The sequence below is a fragment of the Merops nubicus genome, unplaced genomic scaffold, assembly GCF_000691845.1.
Source record: "Merops nubicus isolate BGI_N331 unplaced genomic scaffold, ASM69184v1 scaffold6952, whole genome shotgun sequence".
Classification (NCBI taxonomy): Eukaryota; Metazoa; Chordata; class Aves; order Coraciiformes; family Meropidae; genus Merops; species Merops nubicus.
Window position 1 is genome coordinate 39082 of NW_008595529.1, and position 19445 is coordinate 58526.

A 19445-nucleotide genomic window follows, 5' to 3' on the forward strand; every position below is an offset into this window, starting at 1 on the left:
AATCAGAATGATAGATCTAAATGGCAATACAAGCAGACTGAGCGATTTTTAGTATAAGTATTCCTTAGTAAGCTTTCATGTTGAGTGGTTCTAACTACAGTAAAACACATTCTTACGTGATCTTCCTGGGGAAGTGGATGGGGGACTGTGCGTTAAAAAAAAAAAATAAAATAGGAGCATTAGAAAGAAGAGGTCTTCAAAACTGGCCCTGGAATCCTTCCAGTTTGCAATACTGATTTCCAAGACACTTCACAAGGAGTCTGAGCAAGGGCAAAGTCCAAAAACCACCACAGTGGCTTTGAAGACTGTGGTTCTGCCTATTACAAACCCAAAGTTCTTGCCTGATTCCATCAGTAATGTACAGCACCATGCAGAGAAACACTACATAAGTACAGATGATGCCCTGTAATAAAAAGCTCAGCCAAAACACTTTAATTTTCAGTGAAATCACTAGTATAGCTCTGTAGTGAACTTTTCATAAAGTCAAACTCTGTTCACTTTACTGCAGTAGGTCAAACCCTCTATCTCAGTTCAGTTCCAGCTGCTACAAAGATTTACCCACAGTCATTCATTTCATGGGCCATATTTCTTTGTGGAAAGAATAAACCACATATGGAAAGAGCAGCTCTGAGTGTGCCACTGGCATCGAATCAGCACTGACCTCAGCTCAAATGCTCTAGTTATATCCAGACTGTGGCCTTAATGAGCATGGAGCGTAACAGTGGCAGATCTGACCTGCCGAGCAAGCTGCCCACACTAAAACTGAAGGTGATGAGTTAGGAACAGAGGCTTCCTGTGTAGCACAGGAATTCAGCCTCAGAATGGGACTCCCTAGGAATTTTAGAGGAGAAAGGGATGAAACTCATTTGGGAAGCAGATGCCTGACTGAGGGTTGGATGGAGACACCTTCCACCTTTGATTCCTTTCCTATCATAAGAGTCTATGCCTTGTCTTTCAGAAAACAAGTCTTATTTCAGACAAACAAGGGCTTGCTCTTTCAAAACACCGTGCTGGGACAAGGGAAAATGGGATGCTCACCCACTTTCATACTACAGCTAAATGGTTAAAGGACTTCTCCAGGAGGCAGGTAATTTAAGTTCAGTCACATGTTCTAATGGAGGTAGTCCAGTCTGTCACCCTCCAGAGTGGGAATGCCCAAGTGGATGACCCATCTTTATACTTGGGGTGCTTCCAGTGCTGCCTTCGGGTCTATTTAACTTTGCATGAAGACAGTGAAATCAAGCCTGACTGGGCAGAGCACAAGCAAGCAGGAGAGGTTGTGGTCCATCCCCCAGGGGCCACATGCTTTCCCCTCTTGTAAAAAGGCCAAGGTCATGGCTGTGTGTGTGTGGGCCTGATAGACAGGCATGGTCTGTGCATGCCTTCTAGACAAACGCCAGCTACTCAGCCCTGCCAAGACATGTTTCCAGCAGAAAACCTCTAGGTGTCTGTGAAACTCTCTAATGCCAGCTTCTGAGACAGCTGTGACAGCTAAACAGGACTTCTGAGGATCTAAATTCAGGATTTACACTGACCTAAGCTGGATTCCCTTAACTCCCTCTGCTTCTGCTCAGCCATCTGTAAAAGGATGGATGAGTATAAAAATATTTCCCTTTGAGAGTTACCATCCAAGTAAATCCTGGTCAGCGTTTGGAGACTCAGAGCAGCAAGTGCCCAGAATTGACTGCAGATGGAAACACTGCTGTTTAGCCACTTCTTTGCATGAAGACATGGGACAGCATGGCAACAGAAGCCACAATGTAGAGTGCCTATTAAAATCTGAGGTTTGGTCCTCAAAAAATCACCACAAAATGGTCATGGATGAAAGCTGTTGCCTGGCTAGTGCAGTTAAACTGAAATTTCATGGTTTGGACTTTTGTAAAAAGCTTTTGGAGCTGTCCTGGTTTGGCCAGGATAGGGTTAATTTTCATCGGAAGCTTGGGGTGCACCTCAGCTGGTGTGGACAAGGGAACCAGTGGAGAGGTTACTCAAGACCATGCTGATGTCATGCCCACAATGTAAGGGCTGGGAGCAGTCTGGCTGCGCTGCAGTCTTGGGCTGATTGGCATCATGTTTCCATTGGGAGCTAATGTGGCCTGTCTTTGTATCACTTGCTTTATATACTGTTTCATTACTGTTATTGTTATTAGTGTTGTTTAGTGCTCCTTTTGTGTTATTGTATTAAATTCTCCTTATCTCAACCCACGGGGTTTTGTATTTTTCTCCCTTTTCTCCTTCCCTTTTGGGGGACAGGTGGAGGTGTGTGAGTGGCCACGTGGTGCTCAACTCCTATCTGGGTCTAAACCATGACATGGACTCACAAAAAATACCTTCTAACTTGTGATATAGAAAAAAAGAAAATTAACTGCATTCACATAGAACTGTAAAGAGCTTAATAAGCAGGAGTATTACCTGCTGCTTATAATGTAAGAAGATTATAAAAGAGCACACAGGAACACGGAGCAAACAAGAAGCAATTACATCTCAGGGATGCCTTGAATGGTAAACCACAGCAGAAGGCCAAAAAAAGTTTCTTAAAACTTGACTTTCTGAATATACTGCCTCTAAAAGCATTAAGTCTGACATCATGCTGCGTGGCTCAGCACCCTGCCAAAAGCCGTGCTGCTGTTACTGGCTGCACTGTCCCCAAAAAGCCAGGAGAGGGCTCCAAAATCAGCCACACGGGTTACTGTTTAAAATACTTCATCAATCTGCTGGCCCCTGGCCCAGACTGCACTTTGAAGTGGAGCCAGGGAGAGAGAGGAGGCACCCTCTGAGGGGACCGTACAGTTGGAGGTTTGAAGAATTCCAGTTATAGGTAACTAAGCTTAGGGTTTTTTTTTTTTTTGTTTGTTTGTTTGTTTTTTTTTTTTGTTGTTGTTGTTTTTTTTGGGGTTTTTGTTTTTGTTTTTGTTTGTTTGTTTTTTGTTTTTTTTTTTTCCATCATAAATGAGCCTTCACAGATCTCTGCTCCTGGAAGACATGAGTGATCAGCCATCACTCAGAATGATCACAGAACAACCTCAAGGTTCATAGCACAGGAAGAATGGGCAAAACTTATGAGCAGCAGGACGGAAGTGCTGAGAAGATGATCACAGTCTTACCATGGTGAGCCCAGCCTGTTCAAGATAGGAAAGCAGAGAAAGCACTCCTCCCATAAAGGGCAACACAATCACAATGACCGTCAGGTGTAGGTGCAAAAAAAAAAATCATAGTATTGTGGACATTGACAGTGGAAGAAGTCCATTAAATGGCCTACGCCACCCCTGAGCCACACAGTTGTCTGCTGCAACACTCTTGAAACCACAGGACCTCACCAAGGAAGCTATGCTTTAGACTAAAAATGAGGCTTTTCTTTCATCAAATTGAGATCATATGTGAAGGTATTTACTCTGTACAGGAGGTACAAATGGGAACTGAGGGAAACAGCTGGCTATATGCTTACACTGCTCCTCCAATGCTGCTGCACAGGAAAGGCACTAAACAAAGAAAAGTAATGCTAAGCCAGGCAAGCACTATGGCCTCGCCATGATGAAAAAGGGAAGGTGATGGAGCTGCCAAAATAATGCATTCAAATTAACCACCCTCAAGGGACAAAGATAGTCCAGGATAAAGGCTGAAAACACAGTGTAACCAAAAGTTCCACCTTGCACCTCCCCCCCAAAAAAAAGCAATGCACTGATCACATGACTTTGATTACTTGAAGCAGCACAACCACAGCTGTCTGAGCAGCGGTTTGGTAGAGGACGTCGTAACACCTGCCAGCTCACAACTGGCACCTCAGAACTGGCTCAGCTGGGAAGTCCCCAGATGGGTATCCCCTCTGCTCCTGCAAAGGGGAACCTCAGGCATTCAGCAGCTTATGAAGAATGAGAAACTCTCCCTTGCTGGAGAGATCTTGTTCACTTCTGCTGAAGCATGGCAAAGCAGCAGAACGCAGAAGAGTGGACTGGCTGGTGATAGCTTGAGTGTCTGAAGGAAACAGGCCTGAGCTCCTGCTGACTTCCGAAGGCATGGAGAGATGAGATCCTCTGCTTTGCACAGTGGCCAGATGCTGCCCACTCTTCCTACTTGCAGGAAGTCAGCAGAAAGGAGAGCAAGCCAAATAGCTGACTACTGACCATCAGTGACTCCTGGCTCCCACCATGTCCTAAAGGCACTGTGCATCATACCACTTCACACTGTAGTTAATCTGCAGTCCCTCACAGCTGCTTCTGTGAGGGACAAGATCTCAGCTCTGTACCCGAGAGCAGCTTCACTGAGCTCCTGTAGACACTCAGGAAACAACATTTTGCATTAAAAAAAAAAAAAAAAGTCTTCTTAGTAAATCACTACCTACCTTTGGCTTTGAGCACTGCTGAGGGCTATAAGGCTGTTAGGTAGTGCTGTAGGCTCTCCAGAACTACAAGGTCAGACCAAGCCACCCCTGTCACATGTTTACATAACTCTTTACTACTGTGCATAAGAGTCAGGTATGACTTGGGTGTCTGCCCTTAGAGCTTCCATGGACTGCACACACCTGTGACTGCTGGTCTTTCCAAAAAGGATTCAATGCTTGCATTACTTGGAGCATGCCAGGAGAGACAAACAGTATCAGAGAGGAGATCATACCTCTCTCCTCGTTTTAGAGGTTTTTTTTCAAGAATGGCACAGCAAAGACACAACACTACTTTGAGACTTTCCCTTGGATTTCTTGACTTGTATTTGTTCAGTTTCTAACCTTACACTTGAAGGAGTTCATAGTTTTCACAGTGTAATTATTTTCCAAGATAGGAAGACATTTTAGAGGTATACAAGATATGACATCAGTAAGTTCAGAAACACAGTATCCATTTTTTAGTTGTGTTCAAACAGCAGTCTGCAAGAAAATTGAAGAGACCATAATCTTGGCTGGTTAAATCTAGAGAAGGAGCAGAGCAGCTCCTTCTTGCCATCAGTTGCAGCACCCTTCACAAGCCTGTCTTCTCATCAGAACTGACCAGTGTGCAGCCTGGGTAGTTTGAAGTTACTTATGCAACATCAGCACAGCTCAGAACACAAAGCTTGTCTGCTGAAATCTAGCATTCAGCATTAGGATAATGTAATCACATCTGGGCACTTCAGTGTCAGGCAGGTATTAGCAAAGCACAAAGTTTCAACAGTGGTTGCAGTCTGCGGGTGATAGAGCAAAGGCAAGGGAAAGAAAGTACCATGTCCACTCACGACCAGGGGTACAAAAAGGTGGTAAACAAATGTGTGCTTTATGATTGCCCATTCTCAGATCCATACTTTTCCATCTTCCACATTGTTAGTATCCTTAAGGAGGCCATAAACATATAATGGGGTAGATTTTAGGTCCAGACTTCTAGCACCGTGATATTTTGAACCTCTTTACTTTGCTATTCATCTCCACAGTTCAGGTGATAATCGTAAAAATACTAAACCCATTCTAGGGAAAGGAAAGGCAAAGACAACAGGCAAACACTTTGGGACTTAAAGAAAATTACCAAATTCTAAAGGAATCTCATTTCATATAACATAGTATAACACCCATAATTAATGAGAGATGTAAACAGGTTTAACTCTAAAAGGCAGAAAATGAAATAATTTGTTTCCTATGGGCATATAATGAGATAGTTAGTAAGTTCCCATGAGAGAGATAAGCAGATATTAAAAGGTCTTTCCAATACCTGTAATGGCTAAGGGCAACAGCTAATTCAATAGATTCGATCAAAATCACTACTTCTTTCTCTGCTTCTGATTTATTACTTTGGCTGTAGTTAGTCATCACTCATTTTAGTTTGCTTTTCAGCAGTCATAAATTATGCCTCATAAATAAAAAGATACAATCAAGGAAATCATATCAAGTCATCTACAGCCCTGGAGTATATTTTCCCCTGGTACTCACACTAATGTCTTTTTAAAGGATAGATTGCCATGCCTTTGAATATGTCAGAATCACAATTTACCAAGAAAGGTCTTGCAAGACTGGTGGTGTAACAGTCTCACTGGTAATTTTAGAAGCAAACAAATCCAGTCTAATATCCATATTTGGTTTAATGAACGGAAATCAAGGTTTGTTGCATCGATGCAGTTTATGCGCCTGAATTTAGGATAGCACTGACAACAGAAATGTGGTGCCTGAAGTGGGGCCTAGTGAAAGAAATCATGTAGTTTCAACCTTCTTCTCCCTTCTCCTGACTGTGTACCCTCTACCAGGGGAGAGAAGGCATCTCATTCTGAAAAAAAGGTATTTAGAGTAGGTATTGCCATTATATCAATGAACCAATATAGTTATGTCTGCTTTACTTTTCAGAAGCTGAGGTCAGGCTTGGTAGCATAACATAGGTGTACTCTCTTGGAAGCATGGAGCACAATGAACCTTGTAAGAAAAAACACTCTTCCAAAGAAAATGAAGAGGGGATAACAATCATTGAGTGCAAGAAAGAACTACATTTTATTTTATGTCACTACTTTGTAGTGTATCTGTCAGGGAGACAGGAAGAAATGGTGAGTTAAAACAATGAAAAGGAGACAGATATGAGGGATATTATAAATAGGTGACTATCGATCACTGGCCCGTCAGAAGACCAGTTTCCTTCCATTTTAAGCTGCAGAAGTCACTGAGCTGTTTGTCAGTAACTAAGCAGCACAAGCCAGAGCTTAGTCAATGATTTGACAGACAGGTTGGTAAACCAAGTGTCATTCCTGTCATCTCTGAAAAGTGATCAGCAGGGCTGCCATATTCTGCAGTCCCTGTAGTTGGTCCTTCCTTAAACTTCATCACTTCACACCCATTTTCTTCTCTTTATCTCTCCAAAGTCAGAATATGATTTGTTTTCAATTTGAGAGTTCAAATTGCAGGACCCAAACCATACTTCCCCTGGTATATATTGGGGTATTTCCTAGACCCTTCACTTGGCTGCAGTAACTGGAGTGTGAGAACCATGCTTCACAAGCAAGAGGGATGCTGTGCCTCCCACACCAGCTGGAGGCAGACAGCTTCAGCACTGCAGACCCTGTCTTGGTGCACTGGATACTCCCACCAGAGAATAAACCTCTGCAGGGAGCCATAAAACTTGCTGTAAAAGGACAATGTTACTTTTATGTCTTTTACATGTTCTCTCACTGCCAAATGGAAATAAGGATGCGTTCTAAATCAGGAAGACATTAAACTATTAATCTAAAGAAGCAGTCTTAAGTAGACAATTAAGCACAATTGTGGAGGAAGGACATTGCACTTGCATGGAAATCACACCATACTCTAACAGTTCTGCTTTGCAAATAGTATTAAATGCCTCAAGTATCTGCTCAAAATGACATTCCCTTAGCTGAAAAACCCAGGTCTGGCTCTATAAGTTGCACACCATACTCAATAATTCCTAAGAAGAGTTTACATATTGTTTCGGAAATATTCCAGAAGTCAAAAGATTACACTTGAAAACTCATTAGGCCTCATGAGTTATAAAGTTTAAGTCAGGTTTCTTTTTTTTTTTTTTTCCCCCAGAGGATCATGCAATTGCAGCTGTTTCATACAGCTGAAAATCTCAGGCATAATTCCAACAGATACCTAAAAGACCAGATGTTCTAGAAAATGCAAATATCTAAATGGATGAATAGACTGATAGATGCAATTTCAAAGTTCTAAGTAATTATTTCTGAGTACAGTGCAGTAGGTACCTTAACCATCCCTTAAAAAAAAAAAAAAAAACCAAAAAAAAAATACTGAAGTCTAGCAGATGCTAATACAATTATGCAGATCTGACCCTTAAAAATAGAAGTGTTTCCTTGAACAACAGTGACCTAAGCATTTAGGAGGCATAGTCCTTCTGACCATCATGAGCTTCTAAAGTCACTTCATGATTTCTGAAAGTGCAGCTTTTGTGTATAGTCTTACAAGCCCTAAATATTCAGCTGGTTTCCAGAAAACAAAACAAAACAAAACAAACCCAAACAAAACAAACCAAACAACAACAACAGTAACAACAAAAAAACACAACCAAACAAAAACCAACCAACCAAACTCCAAGATCCTGACTTCAGATCCAAAGAAGTTGTCAGCGTTCATTGAACTAGACCTCAATACCTCCAAAAATGCTGGAGAGAGTCCCATCACAGCACTTTTATTTTATCTGCATTCTGCTGGAGGAAATTTAGTTGCATTTAAAGTTTTATGTGCAGCAAACAAGCCTCAAATGCAGAGATAGCAGAATCAATACCCAGTTTAAGTGAAATATAAATCTGGGTTTCATCAGCATAATAGCAAAAGCCAAGCCCTATACTTACAAATAACTTGTCTTGCAGGCAAGATATAAATTGTCAACAATGGAGGGGCTCAGAATAGATCCCAGAGGACTGCTGCAAGTCACATAAGCAGAAGATAAACATGTGCGTGCAAAAAATTCTCATGGTGAAATAGATGGCCACTAGGACAAGAACTGAAAATGATTTAACGTCCCAGTCACCAGCTCAGCCCAGCTGTGGAGTAGAAACAAGATAAAAAGGAGTCTTGAGTACAGCACAGTAAACCACAGAAACATGGTCAAGAGGCTTTCTTTGTTATCTGTTACTGATAGATCACTACAAATTTTGGCTCAAGAAAGTGTCTGTGGTATCAGCTTCCAAAAAACCTAGCTCCTGACTGAGATAATTGAGAGCTGGTGCAACTAAGAAGATCCCACAGCCAATGTCTGCAACTTCCACCTTGGAAAGTTTGTCTTTAAGAAAGATTCCTAATGCACAAGTAGGGCTTGGGTCTGCTATAATGCTTGCCATCCGAAGTAGCAAGGAGTTCTGATCTAACAATAGTTCTCCTACAAGGGAACCAGATTGAATGGAAACCACAGTAAATGGAGAGCAGACTTCACACTGTTGTGGCAAACAGATGAGCCTTACACAAGCATTAAAGGAAAACTGGGAGAAAGAAATGAAAACTTAAAATTTGTGCATAGTAGGACTTAAACAACAGTTCACCCTAAAACATGCTGTTTCCAAGAAAGTTTCAACAGCTCTCATCGCAAGAGAAGTGACAACTGAAAAAGATACCCTTGTATATTTAAAGTGTGAAAAATTTTCAGACTTTGAGCAATTATCATTTTTTCCTTTGAAAAGTACTATTGTAGCATTTTCTGTAGTGCTAGGTTCAAGAAGTTGTCATTAAGAAACTGAAAGAAATCAAGTAACATGGACCTGCAATCAGCACTAAGAAGCAGTCAGTTCACAGACCCTCATCATTTCCTTCAGCACCAAGCTATCAGCCAGATGTTTAACGCTGGCTGTTACCTTACAGACACGTGGCTAATCCAGAAACATCTAAAGGGGAAAAAAAAAAAGGATGTGATTGTCAAGGGGAGAAGACTGTGAATATTGAAGTGACTACACTTTTCTACTAGCACCCTAGGCTCTTTTCAATAGTTTTATAATTGTCCCTTCTGAATTCTTTTCTTACTCAAATTAGAGCTGCTGAAACTGATTTATGAAGAAAGCCACTGCACTCCTCCCTCCAGGCCCAGGAACTCTGGCAGTAACAGAGCAAGAGGCAAGTGACACAAGCTGAAATAAGGGAATTACATGCAAGAAAAAGTAGGAGATATCTAGACAGAAATTGGAACAGAGTGCTCACACAGGCTGTACACTCTCCATCCTTGGAGCTTCGAGGATGGAGAACCTGATCCAAATATCAACTGGAAACAGCCTTGAGCAGCCTGCTCTATCTGGACCTGCTTCAAGTAGTGAGTTAGGATAGATGTCTTCTGGATGTCACTTGCAATCTACATGACTCAGTGGCACTAAAACACATGTCCGTATAGCAGCTGAACAGACTAATGTGATAAAGCAAATTTTTAGATTTTATTCTTTTGGGTTTCTGACTACCAAGAAGAACACAACAGTTGTAGCAGACCCGAGCTACTGAAGAACCTGCTCTGTACAGCACACTCTCATCAAATTTGCACATGATACCAAAGTGGAGAGGACCAGCTGATATATTGAAGGGCAGGTCTGCCATTCACAGTGGCCAAATGGTCAGTGGTCACCAGGAGCTTTATGAATGTCATAAAGACAAATGTAAAGTCTTGCTTCTGGAAAGGAATAACACCTTGCAGCATTACAGGTAGGGACTAAACAGCTAGGAGGCACCTCTGCTGGAAAGCATCTAGAGGCAGATAGAAAGCTGAACGTGGGCCAGTAGTGTAATCTGGCAGCAAAAACGTCCAACAGCATCTTCAGCTGTTTAACAGGAGCATAGCCAGACAATTAAAGGAAGTGATTACATGCCTTAGCATTTGTTCCATTTTGGCCCCCGAATACAAGAAACATACTGACAAATGGATAAACGGAGTGAGTTCAGTGGAGGGACACCAAGGTAATCAGGAGGCTAGAGAACTTGGTCTATGAGGAGAAGCTATGGGACTGAGGCTTCTTCAGCCTACAAAAGAGATGGCTTTGGAGGGACTTGATTCCAATTCCCCAGCACCTACCCACAGGCTAACAAGAAGGTAGATCCAGGTTCCTCACAGTAGTATGTGGTGAAAGAGGACAAAAGAAAAAGCTATAAGTTTAAGCTAAAGAGGTTCAGACTGAACTTAACAAAAAAAGTTTTCATAATGAAGACAGTCAAGCCGTGGAGACAGCTGCCCCAAGAGGTTATACAATCTCCCTCCTTGGAGATTTACACAGGTGGATAAAGCCCTGTGTCACCTCATCTGACCTCTTAACTGAACCCTGCTTTGAGCAGAAAGTTGGAATGGATGGTGTCCTGAGAGCCCTGTATTAGTCTGTGATGCTCTAAAGCAAACGAGCCCATAACAGGAAGATTGCCACCACCTTGCAGGAGCTCAAGAGGTGGAATGCACTGTGTTTCATATGTATCAAAACAGATACACGCTTGAAAAATTTTTTTTTTGTATTGATTAAGGGTTTTCTTTTTTTTAGGAAAAAGGTTGTAAATCCTTCTGAGCACTGCCAAACACATCTTCAAGGTATGTCATGTATACAAATACTGTGTACAGAATCAGTAGTGAGGCTTTAGTCATATCCTGTTTGGTGGCAAATAAGAATGTTTATTTGTAGAAAACAACATATAAAAAAATCAATATCATCCTGGTAAAATACTACACGCACTTACTTTTAGAAATAACAAATTCAAGGTTGTGGTTTTATTTTTCTTTTTTCTTTTTTCTTTTTCTTTTTCTTTTTTCTTTTTTCTTCTTTCTCTTTTCTTTTTTCTTTTTCTCTCTTTTCTCTTTTCTTTTTTCTTTTTTCTTTTTTTTGTTTGTTTGTTTTGTTTTTTTTCTGAGGGTCTGAACTCCACTAACTCATATAAAAATGTGGGAAAGGTTTTTGATGGTGATCAATAGCAAAGTTTTTACTTCATATGCTGAAATCAAGTGCTGTCACTAGTGCTGTATGATAAATAAAAGACGCTAAAACTTAAAACTTTTACATAGAAAACAATCACAGGTGAAAGAATGGCAGAACTGGTCTCCTTGTTTTATCTTGGCCTTAGAAGAGAAACAATAGTAAAAACACCTATGTGCATAAGAAGTAATACCAGCCATCAACACAAAATACACTTTTGAAACACCCACAAAAACTGCTTGTGATGCTATAATCTAATTTAGAAATAAAACAACCCTAGCCTCTCTTGATGTAAACTACTTTACAATCATAAATTAAAAATTAATTCATAATAGATTGGGTGGAAAAAGAAAGAAAAACTTAGGAAATTAAGCTGCCTTTTAAGAATTAGAATTTCACACTACTCACGTAACTTTTTAGAGCCTTGCAAAAGCTCTGGAGGGTACACAAGCATTTAGCATACAGAAACACAAGTACTTACCATTAAACTGCAGAAAGATGAATGTTGAATGAAAGTATCATTTGTGTAAAATTATTTTCAGCTTCTCAACTATTTAAAATACATTCATAATAATCATTCTGGTATCATGATACTATTAACATTAGAAATGAGACGTACGTTTGCTGGAAGTGTAAAGTAAGATTCTCAAAGTATACAAAAATCATCATCAGAGCTGCTAACTTGCTTCATTTCCCACCTGATATTCATATTCTGTGTAAGGCAGCAACTTGTCATCTTTGAAGGCGGTTGAAGAACCATTGTAAACAAGCATGAGGTCTAAATTTATATGGGCTTGGGTCGTTCGCCTTCTATAAAGTTCATAGTACAAGATCTTCCCATTTGGCTGCTGTGGGCCAGTCCACAGGATGGAAGAAGCCAACTGGAACCCCCCAGCTGTTGTCTGTACCTCTATGAGGGGGGCAGGCTGTGCTGCTGGGGGGGCCTCCAGCGTCTGCACCGATGCCCACTCGCTGGAGGCACAACCCAGCTCTGTGCAAGCTTGGAGCTGTACTTCATACCTGTGGGAACATAAATCAGCAACAAAGTGAGTAAAAGACTGGAAATACAGGCTGTGCATGAGATCTGAGGTTTGTCTTAATTTCCCTTGTTGTTTTGGCATTCTTGATAAGACAACAGTTTGTATGAACACAGAGATTATATGTTGTGCCTTGTGTAGCAAAAAAGAGCACTGTCTTCTGGGTTTTCTTTTTTCTTTTTTTTCTTTTTTTTCTTTTCTTCAAAGCAGAGTTAACATCTGCAGGAGTCAAGTGATCAAAATAATTTTGATGATATGAATCAAAATGATGATTCATTGTAGGAGATGATTTGGATATAATTTGAGAGCTATAGAACTTCACTCTATTACTTTTCTCGCTTTGGCTTTAGATTAGTAAAAAGTAAATAGTAGACAGACTTATCAACTATGTAACACACACAAATTATGCCTACATAAATATATAAGGAAAGGTCAGGAAAATAATCAAGAATTAGTGGGCAAGATATTGCTTTAGTATCAAGTGTGCTCCTTCTGTAGCAGAGGCCAGCACTCTCTGTTAAGTTTTAGCTTTCACTTAAACACAAGGCACTTGTTCCCAGCTCAAGGGTGAGAGGATGTTCCTGCTCTGACACCATTAATCTTAGCTCGCCTCCACTGTGAATGGGCTAGCTAACAGGTTTTTGGTCTCCCTAGCCTGAACTTTGTCAGCTAAAGCTCCATTTATTCTTGGATGCAGACATCTTGCAAAAGATACACAAGTCCAAGATTGCAGGTTTTGGAATCTAAACCAGAGTGCTGAATTACCCCTTGTATTAATTACAACCCAAGTCAACCCTATGCACTTCGTCAAGATAATATACAGATGGTGTTACTATAAATGAAAAAAAACCTCGACCTATGGTTTTGTCACGTACTTTTTGGGAAACAAAACCCCATGGGTCTGACTATCTGTTTAAGCAAGATGGTTGAGCTGTCTGCCAACCCACCAAACCACCCTGCAGCATTTATTCAACAGATGAGGTCTTCCAGACTTACCTAGTGTAGGGTTGTAGCTCTGCCACTATGTATGACCGTCTCAGAAACGAAACATGAGATGCATCAAAGTCAACAGTTTTCTTTCCTGTTTCAGCAGGCTTGTGGATTGAGATTGTGTAATTTCTAATGTCACCGTTTACTTTGATAGGAGGATCCCAGGCCACCAAAATCTCCCTTGAGGACCATGCCTGCAACCTAGGAGGCAACATCCCAGATGGAGCAGAGGGGTTGGTTTTTATCTGAGCTGATGGGCTGGTCACACTCCCTTGGCTGTTATTTGCAGTGACAATGTAGCTGTACTCCATGCCTGGCATTAGGTTGAAATCCAGATACCGAGTTTCCAGACCTGAGTATACAAGTACACCATCCCTCCTTAGCTCATAGCTTGTGATTTTACCATTTGGGTTAGCTGGAAGTTTCCATGTTATTTCAATCGATTCCGAGCCCATGACAAGCAGCCTGGGAGCTTCCATGGTTAGTGGTGGAGCCTCCATAGTCATCACTGACTGGGACAGGCTAGATGTGCAGCCCCCTGCAGTACAGGCAACCAATGCAAAATCATACTGCGTGTAAGGCTGTAGATTAGAAACCAACATTTGCAAACTTTTGCCAGGATAATACTCTTTATTGTTTAGTTTTAATATGTACTTGGTGATATCTCCATTTTGTATTTGGGGAGGTGCCCAGGATGCATTAATTTGAGTAGCACTGACAGCTTGCAGAGCTGGAGGGTCCACGAAGGCAGGAGCTGCTTCCAGCGTCCGTATTGCAGCTGGCTCACTGGTAGAGCAGCCTCCCATCGTACAGGCAACTATCGCGTAACTGTAGACTGAGTAGGGCAGTAAGTCCTCGTCCGTGTAGTTGAAGGTAGCAGCGTCGAAGCTGAAAGGATAGAGAACGTCGTTCTTCAGCAGCCTGTAGGACTGAAGAATACCGTTGGGCTGTGTCGGGGAGGCCCACGAGATGAGCACTTTGCGGGGGTTGACTGACACCAAGGACAACCTGGGAACGGCGAGACCTTTTGGGGCAGTTTGACTTGTCTTTGCCACTGTCCAGGAGCTGTCAGTGTAACCTGCTGCATTCCAGGTGCGTATTTTATATTCATACCTTGTCCACGGCTGTAAACCTTTATCATTATATAGGAATGTATTACTTTCAGTGTTATATTCTGTGAAAACAATTTCCTCATCTTCTGTTGTTGCTCTGTACCCTGCAGCATTTTCTTTTGTGCGCCTGTGAACAACTTCATAGCGAATTATTTTTCCATTTGGATTAATTGGCTGCAACCAACTTAGTTCGACGTTGGTGGCGTTCACTGCCTGGATTACAGGTGCCATCTGAGACACTGGGGGTGCTTCATCTGTTTGGACGGGCTGGGGGGGAGAGCGAGTGCAGCCTGCTGCGTTGCAAGCCTCCAGTACGAGGGTATAGAGGGTGTAGGGCTCCAGGCGCCTGAAGAGGAACTGGCGAGATAAACCACTGTACTCCAGGTTGTCATCACTGAAAATGTTGTAGGTCTGGTGAAGAAAGAAAGAAAGGAAAAGAAAAGTCAGGGAGGGAAAAAAAGACAGAAGCCAGGATAAAAGAAGTAAAACAAAAGATTTGACAATAAGCAATAGATAAGAAACCTTAACCTGTACAATAGACTATTAACCGATGATTCAGAAACTTCCTTCTGTGCTAATAACAATCAGCACACAAACAGAGCATTGATACAAAAGGAATGTTTTGATCCAATTTTCTTTTTTTTTTTTTCCCTTTAAATTTTGGATGCAGTAATAAATCAGTGACAATTTTCATGATATTTGTTATCAAATTTCATTGCAAGGCTCTCATGGGCTAGCACAAAGCTTCTCGCAGACTAACTCTAGAGACAAAAACTCCAAGTTGCAAACCTTGCAGGTAAAGGTTTGGACTCAGCTGAAACCATTGAGGTAAAAGAAGCCTTAAATTTCAGAACAACATTCTGTCAAACCCAGGTTTTCCTGAAACACATTTTGGCAATGTGTAATATATGACAAATAAGCTTATGAGCTTTCATGTGTAGCTTTCTATACACTGAATGAACAATTGGGTTCACTGTAAATGAATATTTACAGTCATGGAATAGCAGAGGAATGTTAATATTTTAATATAACCATAAGCTGACAGCGCTCACAGAATGTCTTGTGCTTACATAGGACTTCTGTCTTATTTTAAAGTATAATGCATTTGATTGAGTCCTTTTCAGCAAAAATGTTTTAATTTGATATTCAGCATTTCCTTTTTCTTCTCTGACCAAGTGCAGTGTCAAGATGAAGATTACCTTAATCACGCCGTTGGGCTGGGAGGGCTCTGACCATTTTAGCAGCAAAGCTCTGCCATTTTCTTTCTTTTCCACAGTGAAGTTGCTCAGGCCACTGGGTGAAGCTTCCAACGTGTGCACAGATGTCCAGGGGCTTGAGACCTGCCCAGCATTGTTTACTGCTACGACGTGAATATGATATGTTGTGAAAGGTTTCAATCCAAATAAATGAGCCTGATGCTTTGTTCCCTGAAGCAAGAATACAGATGTTTGAGTTAGTTAAAAAAGTAATCAGCATCTGTGGTTTATGTCACTTGGAAAATGAGGTCTCAGCTTTGGGTTACTTCTGACCGCTTTGCAGAATACCCCATCTGGTTACTAGGATTTTTTTGGTGGTTTTTGGTAGTTGAATCTCAAAAAGAATCTCTTAGACTTTTAAAAATGTCATTATGGTAGAGCCTTTGGAGCCGACTCCTAGGGTGTCCTGCACAGCCCAAATCTCAGCTAGGAAACAACCTGGAGTTCATCCAGCACGTGTCTGAACTTTATTCAGTGAGGATGAGAGTGCCTGGTACTCTGAAAGATTCAAGCACATGTGAAAACCTCTGGTATAGGAGTCATGCCTGCCTCTACAGAATCCTTACACATCTTGAGTGTAGACATGATGCTTGATAAACATGTTGTCATGTTCTAGCTACTTAGAGCATTGTAATCTGCATAGACAACAGTTTTTCCAAGAGCAGTTTCATGTCCTTACTGAAGACAAATCCCTTAAAAAACAAGGCAGAGGGAGGGAGACAATAAATAGGTCTCTATGTTCCCGGTTTGTAAAGGTGTCATTTGAGATAAATTCACAAGGTAAGATGATAGTGGTGCAAACTGCCGTCTTACAAGAACCCTCCCTCTTTCTCCAGATGGAAGGAAACAGCCACACTGCTGATGGGGACACAGGCAAACCCTCCCTGCCACCAGACCCTCTCCTTGCACTGCTGCAGAGAGGCTAGGAGGAGTACGGGTGTTCATGAATCCCACTGGCCTCTTCCAAGGGCTGGGAGCTCTGGGGCTGACCTGCCACCACAGCAGACCACAGCCCAGTACAAGGGCACATGGGTGGATGCAGACTGAGGGACATCAGCCCATTGCCAGAAGGGGCCACTGGCATTGCAGCTCATGGCATTATCCTGCTTAGCTCCAACAGCATCTGACACAGACCTGAAACTGCTCAGATATGAGGCAAAGTGAACCTCAGCACAAATGTAGATGTAGGTAGGAAGGTGATACTGCTGTAGTATTACTTTGAACAACCATCAAAGATAGTGTCTAAAAAAGGAGTAATAAGTCTCAGTAGGAGATGCTTCAGATTTGTCTCATCAGAGGAAGAAAGGAGTTCAGCTGATCACCGATATGTTTAATCTTATTTTTAGTTGTGCATTTGCATTAATAGCTCTCAAGAAGGGGAGCACAGGAATTCAGTTTCCTTCATGTGGCAGGAACAGTGGAAGTCAGTTTCTCTGTTTCAGTAAGTCATATTAAGTTGTTAAATGCTAACACTTCAAATTGTTTAATATTTAAACATTTGTTAAGCTATCAGACTCAGCAACAAATTTTAAAGAAATATTAATTTCTTTTTTTAAATATTAAAAGTTAGATCATAAATATTTAAATAGTTATTTCCTCACAACAATGAGTTAGTCTTTTAGATAAATATAGCACAGCATTTGAATGACCATTATGAATATTAAATCTGAAGATGCCACAAGTACAGATTATAAACATACTTTTCTGATAAATGATTCCTTTTTCTGTTAAAGAGGGCAAACACTAGCAAGATTAATAATGCAAAAAAGTATAATTCTTTGTTAGGAATTCCCAGTCATCACTGCCTAAAAAGCATAAGCTCAAATGCAAATAGCAATCACCTCAAACAGATTATATATAAAAAAGCTCTGGCTGCTGTGGGACATTTAGAGATATCTTTTGTCATAAGAAACATGGAAAGCATGTGGGCTATAAAGCAAAAACATATGTATATTGTCAATAGCAGCACCTGTTCAATTACAGTTTATTTCAGTATGGAGAATTTAGTTTAGCCCCTAGATGGCAATACTATCAAACACTTTTTGTAGCATGAGTACTTAATGATTAACAACACACGTTCAGTCATCCAACATACTCAAGGCAGCCATTAAAAAAATAACAAAACTGATTTCATTATAGATTCTTTTAATAAACATTTATGGCTTAGATCCTTGAAAGTGGAAGCGTTCAAACTGCCATAGCCAAAAAACCTATACAGCTGAACGCAAAATTATGAACTGCAGGTTAAAGAACAGAGCTCAAATTGAAGTTCATGCTTAGCATAAAAATCTGGCATCAGAAATTATGTTGGCACAAAACATGATTAAAATTAGCTTTACAATTGGATGTAGTCTGTATTAATAGTTTTTATGAGGACAGTTATCTATTAGGTTTTCAAAACAGAACTTTTAAAAGCCTAAAATTTACATTCCACGGTTCGGGGGCAGGGATGGGAGGAAGGGAGCATACAACATTAAATTACTGTCCCTGAACCACTACACAGAGGCTCCCTGAAGGTACAAACACATTATTAGAAACTTCATACAAAAAGCAATGGCTCTGCTTTCTAGTCAGCTGCATCATCAGGGTGGGCTTTTGTGACATCAATGCCACAAAACACTCAATTTCTTTTTTTTTTTTTTTAAACAGAAAATTGGCTTATTTTTCATCACCCTCTACCATTTTCCCACTAAACCCCAAGATTTAATTATTTACAATCCTCACCACACTTTGAAATGAAACAAAGCTGGAGGGATTTCCTTGCCTGCAGTTCATCATGTTCTCTGGAGACTGCTAAACCATTCCTTCCAGGGATGACTTTTATCCCTGGCTCCTACAGATACTTCTTGAAGAGCAAACGGTTTACATGTATTTCTGTTTGGTTTGGTTTGAAGTAAGCTCAGGGGACGTAATCCCAGAGTATGGAGCCACTTTTTCTCCCCCTGCACTACTGCCATCACCGTTTGTGAATTTGCTCATCTGAAAGGCTGATGCTGAAAAGAGGATGTATGGCAGACTCAGTGATTCATTCTAAGAATTAATTTATGTCCTCTCATGATATTTTCAGCCTAAAAATACTGTCCTGCTGCAATGGTCAAATATAAATAGTAAAATACACCTTGCAAAGGACAGCACTGTAAACTTTGGCTTAACCTGTGGCTGTGGACAGCCACACAGCTTTAAATACACACAGGATCAAAATCATTGCCTGGAATATTCTCCCAGTCCTTGTCTGCATAGCCAAGACCTCATATATCCCATGTTTACACACTGCTAAGAGTCCAGATTTCATTCACCATTAAAAGCAAAACAACGAAATAAAATTTTAATGTGAACATTAAGATGTTCGTAGACTGACTGACCATGAAATCTGATGGACTACAAGCCCACGCCCTCCTTTCTCTGTCTCCTACTGCAAAGCATTCTCACTCATTCAGTCACTAACCCAGCAAACATTTAAATGTGTGCCATCTCACATCCCTCCTGAAGGTCCCTCCGTCAAGCTGTGCTGAGCCACAGTGGTCTGATCCTCATTCTGCAGCCCAGAGCCCAGCCTTTGACATGGTCCTTACTTTTGGGATCCCTGTCCCCTTGCCTTGCACAGCACTGGCCACAGCACCACTGCTCCAGGCAGGACCACACCTTTGTTTTTGCTGTGTAAAATGCTTCAGCACCTGCCAGTGGCAGCACAAGTTGTTAACAGCAACAAATAC

General features: G+C 41.1%; 1 protein-coding gene across 1 annotated transcript in view; it reads right to left on the reverse strand.

The window, feature by feature from the left end:
- USH2A (Usher syndrome 2A (autosomal recessive, mild)) overlaps positions 1 to 19445 on the reverse strand; it is a gene marked incomplete at its 5' end in the record, with an annotated part of 68453 nt that overhangs the window by 13441 nt on the left and 35567 nt on the right. Inside the window, 3 exons of the mRNA XM_008936071.1 lie at positions 12036 to 12357; positions 13371 to 14887; positions 15676 to 15903. Coding sequence (XP_008934319.1) covers positions 12036 to 12357; positions 13371 to 14887; positions 15676 to 15903 — 2067 coding nt within the window. The remainder of the gene's footprint in view (positions 1 to 12035; positions 12358 to 13370; positions 14888 to 15675; positions 15904 to 19445) is intronic.